Source organism: Anas acuta, chromosome Z, assembly GCF_963932015.1.
Source record: "Anas acuta chromosome Z, bAnaAcu1.1, whole genome shotgun sequence".
NCBI classification, from domain to species: Eukaryota; Metazoa; Chordata; class Aves; order Anseriformes; family Anatidae; genus Anas; species Anas acuta.
In genome coordinates, this window is record NC_089017.1 from 19,644,305 (window position 1) to 19,656,381 (window position 12,077).

Genomic DNA, 12,077 nt, shown 5'->3' on the forward strand with positions numbered 1-12,077 from the left:
GTTGTTGTTTTTTTTTAATGCAAAAGTAAAAACTGCTTCTAAAAGACAGGTCTAAAATATTTTTTAAAATTGTGACAAGCCTAAAGCAAGAGAGATTGTATCAAGATAAACATACTCATGTAAAAAGTCAGTTCACTAACAAGAAATGATTAAAATAAGTAAACTTGCCTCAATTTACTGAGTCTATGCAATTCAAAAGCCTTGCAAAAAATAGGGATATGAAGAGTATGCTGACAAGCAAGACAGCTTTCCAGTAAAGAAACTTCTATCTCGTAACTAACTTAGTCTTCACCAATTAATACAGAATCAATACAGTCTCAATTTGCCTGCACTTCAGCTCCTTTCCTTACTTTCTCTCCTTCATTCCATCTTCTATTGATTTTCTGATACTAACATTATAATAGGAAGGGACAGGTACTGGCAGGTGTTTTAACAAGTGGTAGTGGGGCTATGTCAGATGACAATGCTCCTTGTAGGAAGTATCTTTTGGATCATATTTCTTTTCTAAAAGTTTGCTAAATGTCTTGACATAATATGCATACGTGACAGACAACAGAAGCTTATTATGGTACTGATAATGCAATGACCAGAGGGATTTGCTACCACCAGTACTGTATTTTGTTGTAAATTTTCCAAAGAATATGTAAGTGAACAATGAAAGAAAATACCTAGTAGTATAGTATAGTCCTGGAATGAGTAAAAATTTGTTTTGCGGAAGAAAAACTTGTAAAAGAAGAACAACAATTCTTCTTTTACCTGCTTAAATGTGCGAAGTCTGTCCAGTGTTTTCTGTCGTTCCTGACTAACCCAGGAGCTCTTTCTTTCCTCTTCATCTTGCAGTTGTTCTCGCTTCTGAGAAAATATATGGAAAATAACTGTTACACGCAATGCCACGTTTAGCATCATAAAAATACTGCATGAAAATAACTCTACTAGTTTTAATGAATTACCTAACAATGTATTTCTCTCCAATAAACACATTTCTGAACCTCAAAACTGTGCCTTTGTTTTCCCCTTGAAAAATAGTATAAATTTCATATTTGATAACCTCAGTGAAATACAAAACTCAATAAAGAAAGATTTCAGTCTGAATTTGGAATACTTGACTGGAACTTTACTGAAAATCAAGCTGGATTAAATAATCTTCTTTAAATAAACATTTGAAGCTCTTCCTTGCAGCTAAGACAGTAGTATTTTTTCTTGTTTGGAGATCTTACTGCAGTGGAAACACATGTGGATCCACCTCCTTTAACTAGTCATTCTTCTTCATAAAATTTCAGCAAAGTTACTAATTCTTTGAAGAAAACGCTGCAGTCAAATTTATTGAAAATAAATTGAAAAATGGACACTAGTTATCAGATGGCAAAAGTTGCTCTATGCATAAGTACAGGAATTATCAGAAGAATGATGAGGCATAGAACAAACAACTACAAAGAAAAATCTGAGCATTAACATGAGCCTTAATTCTTAAAAGGCTTACAGCATTAAGTGAGTAAAAGCTCATAAATGTCATTAACATTCAGATTATCAGCTTCATGAACTTTTATTCTTATTCAACCAACATAAAAGTAGTGTCTGCCTGCCTGTTGTTTTCAGAAATCAGCTAGTTTCCTGGTGTCCTTTACAAAGAGCCAACTCCTGTGATTTTGAAGGAGATACATTAGGATGCATTAGGGAAAAGAAGAGGATGACGTGTGAAAAATGGTAAGGACAGGAAACAAAAAGGAGAAGCATGTGGTGAAAGAAAGTAACAGAAATGGAGCAAATAAATTAACAGAGAAGTACAAAGAAAAGATTATAACAAGAAGAAAGGATAGTTCTCCTACCACCACGCCTGCATTTTTCATATGCAATCCAGTCAAATTTTTCCTGAAGCAGTCTCAAACCTGAGGGAGGAGCAGGTGGGCCATGTGTGTGTTCTGTTTGTTTTAGCAATCACAGTGAAATTGCAACGTTTATTTGGTTTCAGGCTTGGACACCTCCGAGGTTATCTTCTCAAAATTTTTCATGAAAAAAGTGGCTGAAAATTTATTTTATGTAATATTGGATATTTTAATTTAAATTATTTACAGAATAAAAAGGACTAAAAACAGCTTAAATGCTTTGTATATAATGCAAGTTGGCAAATCCATGAAATAACAAAAAAGCCCTGTAATATTTGAGAGACAAGAAAGTAATTTACATTTGTCAAGTCTTAAATATGAGTGATAAATAGACTGCAATCCACAAGCAAAATCCTTTGCATTGTAAGAACTGAAAATGTATATTTCTAAGTTCCTGAAGAGTATGCCAGTACATGTGGTCTTTTACAAGTAGCCTTTTCATAAAATAAATTATACAGCTGACTTCCTGGACAAATGTATCAATGTTAAAAATGTATAAGGATGAAACAGAATCCCTTTCACTAATCTAAATGAAGCCTGAACTAAGAAGACTTGGATTTCAATGCATCTTTGTCAGTGATGTTTATTAAATATTGATACTGTATCAGCTCCAAAGACCTAGCCCAGAGTTTGAATACTCTTTAAAATAAAGTCTATTATGTACAGCACAACAGTCAGACTAGGCAGCCTACTCTTGTGATAAGACTGCAGAGAACTGTGGAGTATACAGCTAGAACTGTATTACACAACACAATCCAATTGCTTTCTTTTGTAGTGAAAAGAGGAAGAGCAAGCTTATTACCTTGCAAGAATAAATGTGGATGGTTTCTTTACTCATTTCAGCATACCTCATGCTGTACTCAGATGTCTAGAATCTTCTATGTGCACATCATAACAAATTTTGCATGCAGCTTTAAGTCTAACAGTAATCACTTGGACTGTGAACCTAGTATTATTGAACCTTTTTACTTGATTGGACTGAATGACATCTTAACACAGGCATACATTCTTACTTACCAGCACAATACGATATAAAAATCCATTATCTGAAGTTCAGGGATACACACCATCTTTTTAAAAGAGCTATCACTTTGAATACTAATGACTGTATAATAAAGAATGCAAGCTATTAACTTAAAGGCTAAGCTGAAAAGCAGAAAACTTGAACTTACTAGCTGAACATTATGGTGCATTTTGTACTCCTCCTCACTCTGGTGATGCTGCTGGATCTTTTCATTATGCTTTGCAATACAAATCTCCTGTAGAGACATCAAATATTATCTATAAAGTATGAATTTTAAATACTAATTTTCAATTCATAATGTAGTATTTCACAAACAGTGCTAAGAAATAGGAAAATAAAAATTAAGCCCATTTCAGACAACCTAATTAAACCAAGGTGATTTAACTTCCAAATAAAACCATAAAATGGAAACAAAGCAAGAGGAAAAAAACACAACAAACATAACTTTTAGCTGTCAAAAGAATATACAAGTAACAGCTGCTTGAAAAGTCTCTTCTATAAGTATGTAAGTGGCAAGAAATACTGATTTGTCAAGTACTTCATAAAAGCCTTGTGTAGCTCCATGCATTTGTATATATGGATAATAATTATGTATTATGTATGTTTATGCAAGTAGGTAGCTTCCATTTACAGGTGCGAGCTTATCTTTTGCATTTGTAATATGAAAGCACAAACATTAATAAAGTTGTTACAATTTTATGCAAACACAGTTTACTTGTTATACCAAGTTTGTGGCTGTAGTATCTGTTTTAGAAACAAGTATTTATTACATTGCCTGAGAATAAGAACAGATTAAAAGAAAAGGGGACATGTTACAGTAGATAACAAGAAGAAGCATGACACTCAAACTTAAGGTATATTATATAATAAGACCTGATTTAACCATCTGTTGCAAAGAATAAGCATGGGGCATACCCTTCGAGTACAGAAGTGATGGACAACTTCATAGGACAATTCTGAGGGACAGGACATCCCTTGTAGGCCATGAAATTGGAGCCAGTACTGGCACCAGACAGAACTAGAACAAGGTCAGATGTGTAGTTGGAAACAAGACTCATGGCTGTATAAGAGGGGCCACTACTAGGAAACAGTTTGGAGTGTGACTGTGACTGGAAGAACCTATGGGGCATCCCAGGATCCATCAGCTTGACTGAGTGGCTGGAGCCAGACAGGCACTTCACAGTCACACATTACTTGGAGCAGCTGATCAAATATCAGCCATCAAGCAAGATTCTGCAGTCATGGCAGAAAGACACAAAATCACAGAGGGAAGGGATAAAAATGCCCTGTTTTAGACACTGGGAAATGCAGAAATAAGCCTACTTTCTCCTAAATACTGACTACATGACCATGTTCACATTTGTAAGAAGGTAGTCAGGGTTCCTGCATAGGCAAGAAATACCATGTTGTCTTGAACATACATCTATCAATTTCGCTGCCATACACATGCAATGCTCTGACAACAGCACTAGTTTCTGAGGAAATACTGTTCCAACTTCAGAGGTATACATATAACTAAATGCTGATGGGTTTTATGCTTGCTTGTGTAGGTTTTTTTTTGTTTGTTTTTCCTCCCTGGTTTCAATTAATATCATCTCAAAGGATAATCCATTAAAGTTGTAACTACAGAATTACATTCTACCTAATTTTTGCATTTCAAAGACACAGTAATAGCTTAAGAATATTATTAGAGAATCTAACTTTTTGTAAAACTTGTACTGATTTTCCTGTACACTTTATTCTCTATGCATTCATTTTGATTAAAAGAATATTATGAAATAATTAAGATTGTATGTTCTGTTTATGTTTTTTGTTTTGTTGTTGGGTTTTTGATATGCTAGCAAGACTAAAGTATACAAACTACAAGAATATTTACTCTCATAAATTGGGATCAAACTTTTCTAAAATATTCTGTTTAGCATTAATATTTAAATATTTCTGAATAAGAGCAATAAAGAAATCTATTTTAAGCATTTAAAGAAAGATCATAAACTGGACAAAAACATGTTTGGTGCTGACTTCATACTAATAAAGAATGACCTACTTTAATTTAATTAGGTCTCCATTATTTGAAAATAATATTTTTTTTAAAAAAAGCAACTAGGAGGGGCTGAAAACATGTTACAGCACAGGACTAGAATTCTGAATCATCTTAATTACAGAAATGTTCTTAGAAAAGAAAGGTTGCAATTTCACAGGGCAAATGCAGGGTTCAATTTGTAGGCAAGATTAACTGACAGTAAAGTAAGGATGAAGAAAAAATACTCAGGTGGAAGAACTGAAGGAAGGGACCTGGATTCTTATGATCATAAAATGGCTCAGGCTTGAAGGGACCTTAAAGATCATCTAACACCAAATCCCCTGCCACAGGCAGGGATGCCACCCACTAGATCAGGTTGGCCAAGGCCTTGGGATGGTGCATCCACAGCTTCTCTTGGCAACCTGTTCCTAACTACCCTTACAGTGAAGAATTTCCTCATAACGTTTTGTCTAAATCTATCCTCTTTTAGTTTAAGACCATTCCCCCTTGTCCTCTCATTACCTACCAGAGTAAAGAGTCCTTTTCCATCTTTTTTATAAGACTCCTCTAAGTATTGAAAGGCTACAAATAGGTCTCCCTGGAGCCTTCTCTTCTCCAGGCTGAACAGCCTTTCCTCACAGCAGAGGTGCACTAGCCCTCTGATTGTCTTTGTGGCCCTCCTCTGGACCTGCTCTAACAGGTCCACATCCTTCTTCTTGTGCTAGGGTCCCCAGACCTAGATGCAGCCTTGCAGGTGGAGAACAATCACCTCCCTGCACCTGCTGGTCACTCCTCTTTTGAAGCAGCCCGGGATGCAGATGCCCTTCTGGGCTGCAAGCATGTAGTGCTGGATTGTGTCGAGCCTTTCATCAACCAGAACCAAGAAGTCCTTCAGTGGATGACAAGATTAACATAAATCAATAACCTCATACTATGGCAAAAAAAAAAAATAAAACATCAAAACATGGGTATATGAACAGGAGTATAGACTGCCACACATGTGAAGTAACACTTCCATCTCAGGACTGGTAAAACTTTATTAAGATCATGATGCCCAGTCAGAGGGCCACACTTCACAAAACATGTTCATTAACTGTACGAACTTCAGAAAGCACACAGCAGAACTGTTTATTTCTCTTTCAATCATCTGACTGGTTTCTGTAATATCAACTTGTGCTTCTATCGTAAAGACAGAAAAGGACAGCTAATGAACCATTTCAACTTTTATCACTGGATAAGCTACTATATTTAAGACTGGCAACATGAAATATCAAAGAATCATAGAATCATTCAGGTTAGAAAAGACCTCCAAGATCATACAGTCCAACCTTTAACCTCATACTGAAAAGTCCACCACCAAACCATGCTACTAAGTTCTATATCTACACATTCCTTGAAGACCTCCAGGGATGGTGACTCAATCAGTTCCCTGGGCAGCCTGTTCCAATGCTGCACAACAGTAAAGAAATTTCTCCTAATATCCCACCTAGACCTCCCCTGGCATTACTGGAGGCCATTTCCCCTCAGCATATCAGTTGGTGCTTGGGAGAAGCATATAACATATATAAAAATAATATATTACCATATATATATATTGCTCTTTTCTAATATAAGAAAAGAGGTTTGTACTAGTTTTGTTTTAGTTCCACTAAACCAAGAGGTCTGTATTAGTATTATTTTAATTAGTTCCACTAAACCTTGCATTCAAATTGAAAAGCATCCCACTTAAAAAGTTATCTTCTCCTTTAGTAAACTCAGTGTGTGCAGGAAGCATATTGTAAGCTTTCTAAGTAGTTATACCCTTAAAATATAATTGTAATAATAGTATTAAAGTATACAACATAACCCAATGTTAACTGTTGCTGTAAGTACATACACTGCTTTGGCGTGGGCCATGCTTTAACCTGTGTGCTTGCAAAGTAGTAAAGGTCTCCTATTAAATGGACACAACAGAAGAAGCTTCTTAGATCAGAGAATGCATTATAAGCACACCCCAAACTGTTCCACCAAACAGTTGCTCCTCTCCACTGCTCATGATGAGGAACACTTTTACAGGATGTCAAATAATTCAATTTCTTCTTAATTCCTTTTTTTTTTCTAAGATATTTTTACAAACACCTTCTAGATTATCTTTATTGCCATGACTATGCTATAAATCTAGATCCATAATAAAACAGATGTTTTTCGTACTACAAACTAATTAATACTACTGTGCAGCCAGCAGGGGGTAGACTGGGATAACAATAGAGACATCCTGCACAAAAAAAAAAAAAGAAAAATCCATAACAAGCTTTAAAGAAATAAGAAAAATAATAATAGCAACAAAAAATCTTCTTTTGCTCGTAACTGTCATCAACACAAAGTAACACCTGGAAACGACTGCTTAATAGATGTAAAATTTGTAAAAACAACAAAAAAACCTGAAGAATTTATACTCGTACTAGTAAAATAATAGTATAGTGAAAGAATATCAACCTCAGCAAGCCATACATTTAAAAAATGCTGGCCCAGTAACTCAGAAATAACACTGTGTGAGGTCTCTAACAAATCTTTAGAAAAAAATTCTAAATAAAGGTTATTTAAAATTATCTGATATTATTAACAAAAATATCAACTGCAAAAACAAGCAAAGAATTTCCGGAAAACAAAGTGACTATAGTCACAGAAGTTTGTATTACACAGAAGTCAATCTACACATCACAGGTTTGTAAAGTATAATGAATTTGCATCAGGCACTGTAAGTAGAATTCATTAAAATATTTTGCAATATAACTAGAATGGCAACGCAACATATGATGATTGCTTGTTTCAATCAAAGACACAAGAGTCTTGATTTTTTAGGTAATTACTTGTAAGCTGAAAAGGGTTCCCAGTAATGTTCAGCAGTTGTAAGAGCCGCCACAATAACTACCTCTAACATAAATATTGTTGGCTAATGTGCTGTGCTCTTTTTATACAAATGCTGCAGAATGCAACCAAACTACTGAGTTTGATGATTCTTTTTCCCTGATGAGCAATACTACCATACATATCCCTACATCATGTTTTAGGGCACAAGTAGGCATGCTGCAGTGCTGTAGCCTGAAACAACCAATTTCTTCTCCATAAACAAGGCATTTTATCACAGCATAACAATGAAACAAATAAACCAGTTGACAGTGCCCAGTTAATTACATTGGTATGACACGCTAAAAAATCTCTACTCAAGTCGCAGGGTTACTTCTCAACTTGGTAATTCCTTAAGGTAAGTAAGGAACAACAACTAGCCTCTGGCTTTTAAGCAGGTCTGTGTACTCCATAAGGTGCCTGCAGTGCCTCTTCATATTCAGAAGAAAATAGCATAATTATTACAATGTAGCCTACATTAATTAACATAACATGACAAAAGTCCTTTACTACTTAAAGGACTAAGAAGTACTGTTTTGTGATACTTTTTATAAAAACACATAAAATAAACACAATGGCTTTGAGCAAACTACTTTCCGTATCTGGCTAAAAAGAGAAATTGCTTTTATAATTATTTACAGTCTTCCCATATTCTACTAATCATATAAAAACACAAAATATAAAGATCCTTATTTAGAATGGGGTCCCAACTGAGACTTTTACATAGCCTTATAGTATGTAGTATGGGGTGGAAATACTCTTTTTAATAAGTATTACACTCCTCTATCAAAATTTAGATCTATTCTACTCACTAAGCTATCTTATTAATAATGCATATTGATGTAAGTGCAAACTGCTTGTGAACAAAAACCAAGTCATTCTGGAAAAAGGGATTAATAAACTTACCTACATTTCATATACAATTTGAAAATCTTTACTGTATTAAAACCATTTTCTGCACATCTCAACCATGAAATGCATAAAAAAGGAAACTGACCCTAATTTTAGTACATAATTATACATCTAGTTTTATAAATTAAGAATTCATTGCATATATGGTTGCTGAAAACAGAGAATCAATTACGTAACACTTAGGTTTCAAAGGACAGAAGTGAGAGAATGAAAATATAACTTGAGAGAGAAAACACTCTTGAAGATTCTCTTCTGTAAATTGTAAATCAAGACAAATCTGTTCTCTGTAAAAACATGATAACATCTCCATATGCAAGTGTTCTGAGTAGTTAATAGCAACAATTTCATATTTGTTGACTTTTAAGTAATGAAAGGTTCCTTTAAAGCTACAAGACATACTGAATTTTAAAGATATTGATTTGAAAATACATACTATTCTGTCTAATTACACTGTAAAATAAATTCTAGTATTTATTAAAAACAGTCCACAAAAAATTTAAGAGACTTGCATGTAATGTAATCTTTTGAAATATAATCTTTACAGGTTTTATTAAATTTGCTAATTACCCTAGAAATTTACAATTTAGTAGTACCTTTTTATTTCTGAGGTAGGCTTTCTTGGCTGAAATACGTCCACGCCTTGCTTCCAGCTGGCGAATTTTCTGTTGCAATTTTTGCAGCTCCTCTTTTTGCAAGTGTGCAGATGTTGCCATATCCTCTTTTTCAAGCATGGCTTCCATACTTTCGTAAGTGTCATAATATACCACTTCATCTCTCTTCTCTGTTTTAAAAATGTCAGCAATGAAAAAGTCAAATCAATAATTTGTATTTGATTAATGTTTTGTTCAACAACAACCTCAAGTTGCAAGACATAACGCATAAGAATGCTAGTCATTTCTGAGTAAGAACAGAAACAAAAGGTCAGTGTAATGGCATTAAAGAGCAAAGCACTAGAAGGCTTTAAAGGTTGTATGACAAACAGAAATCAATACAAATGAAACATACAACCTGTTATTCAGGTAAGCTCAGAGCATTAAAGAATTAACGCTGTAAATGTGTGCTTAAGTCTGTAATTTAACTTGATCACAATGCCCATGCATGTCTTCAGGTTTCTTAACTAATACAAGGAATCCATGCTGCACAGTAATATCCTTTGGTCTTCATTACAAAGTTCAGGATATACAGACTCTCTGAAGTCTTTAGCATGAGATTCCTCTGCCACAACCTACTATTAATTTCATAGGAGGGAAATTAAACAACACAAAGATAAAAATCCTCTTGGAAGGTTTTTGACCTCCCAGTCATGTCCTGTGCTCAGAGGCAGCAGTGGGAGGGTAACTTCAAGGGAATCCTTCAAAGCATTACAGGCTTGTCATTGTAAATCATTTTATCAACAGTCATGATTTTTAGCCTCCTGAGTGGAGCAGTCAGCATAACATTGAGCTCATCTCTTACTGTTGACTTCTCATCTCTTGCCAAGAAGGAAAGAGTGATAATTATAACTCCTTGCTGAATGTTTCAATGAAGAAGCAGAAAAGGTCTCGTTCCCTGCTTCATTGGCATAGCAGTACGAGTTGCTCGCAATACACCAAGAAAGATATGCATTACTGATGGCTTAAAAAGCACCTATAGCCAGCATGACAGTCAAGTGACTCCTCTGCAGCAATACCAAGCCTTCTCCTTTCTTCTTTAACTACCTTTCAAAAAGGCCATGACTTCCTCCTACTTCTGCTCCTAGACTATCTGGGGAAGAGGGCAGGGTCTTCAGAACACTGACTGTTTTATAAAAGCACTTTTCAGTTCCTGTTATTTGTGCAAGGTCTCTTCTATCACCAAAAATCTGGTTGTGTCATGCTAATTTCAGCTCAGCTGGACATGGCACTACCAGAAAAAATAACAGAATTATATCAACCCTAAAATAAAATTGAATACAAACAGACCTACTTAAGTCTTTACTTTAGTGTTCAGTTTAAAAAAAAGTTCCATGCAGACATAAAACAGCCAAGTCATTAGAACCCCCTTTGTGAGAAACTAAGTTGTGTTTTTGCAGTAGAGAACCAATTTTCTGTATTTCAAGGTAGTTGTCATAACAAGGAGAAATGCTAAGTAGGTAAGTGGACAGCAGAAGGCCTCACTATTCCAAAATAAGGTGGAAGCTTGAGAAAACCAGGATGAGCAGTGAGGGAACTGTAAAATAAAGATCACAGGTTCTCAAAACATAAGAAACAGGAAAACAGGGAAAAGGGAGAAATTAAAGGGTTGAAAAAATAAAAATTGTACATATATGGTATAGAGGAGCATTGAGTAATTTGTGAACCTGTAGTACTCAGACAATGAGGAAACAGGAGAGGTGATCAGGTGTCAGGTAATAGGGAATAAATGGTTATGATTTGTTTACTATAACGTGCTCCTAAATGGCAGGACGCCTGCCATTGCAATCGCAAATAAAATAGTTTCACAGAAGATCCTGTCTGAAGAAAATTGAGATTTTTCTCACACCTTCGGAACAGAGTAAAATTTTAAAAAGTAACTAAGTTATATTTTGCTACACACAAATAAAATGGGAGAATTTACATGGAAATTGTTTTAGAATTTGCTTTCATGAAGAGTTAAGGATGAATTTATAAGTGAAACCCCAACAGCTCAGCTGCAAACCAGTCAAACATACCAGTCCTAAAACATCTAAAACTTTTTTTTTTTTTTTTTTACCAATAGAAGAAAAACTCGGCAATTCTCTTGCAACTTCCTTCAAAAACTCCACAAGTTTTCTATGAACAGCTTTTGAGTTTCTAAAATGGCGAAGTAATTTTAACTATAAGTTTGATAAGTAGTTAAACTTTTAATGGCCCAAACACTTTCAATAAAACAATGAGAATGATTCCTCTTTAGATAAGATCCACATTATTTCTAACTGTTAATAACTTCCAACTGAAACAGTAAGCCATTATCACTTGCTCTGCTGATGGCAATGCATCCACCTCAAATCCATCTTACAAAGATGTTTGTATGGACAGAACAACACTCTTTAGAATTTTAACTTAGTAAATTCACATTTTCTGAATGTTAGTGCAGGTATTTGATTAATGACAGTAAAAGCCTACTATTGCCATTTAAAATACAGCAATGTATTTTTATGCAATATTTTTCAGACTCAATGCGCTGAATTCACAAAAGGAAGTGTTTTTCTACCAGCTTTCAACCTCCAGATTCAATCTGGCAGAGAAATCAAATCATGCTCTCAAAAAATTCTCAGTTGAGACTTCATCTATAGTACTGCCAGTGTCCTGTAAATCAGAACAGAACCCAAAACCCTCCAATACATCTCCACAGAGTCCATATAGTCACTGAAGAA

The 12,077-nt window shown here is 34.8% G+C and overlaps 1 protein-coding gene across 2 annotated transcripts in view; it reads right to left on the minus strand.

The window, feature by feature from the left end:
- JMY (junction mediating and regulatory protein, p53 cofactor) overlaps positions 1 to 12,077 on the minus strand; it is a 71,938-nt gene that overhangs the window by 12,276 nt on the left and 47,585 nt on the right. For both annotated transcript variants that reach the window (XM_068667659.1, XM_068667658.1), the window contains exons 6-8: positions 9,319 to 9,506; positions 3,056 to 3,142; positions 757 to 852 (exon numbers count right to left, since the gene is read on the minus strand). In XM_068667659.1, the coding sequence (XP_068523760.1) occupies positions 757 to 852; positions 3,056 to 3,142; positions 9,319 to 9,506 (371 nt within the window). The remainder of the gene's footprint in view (positions 1 to 756; positions 853 to 3,055; positions 3,143 to 9,318; positions 9,507 to 12,077) is intronic.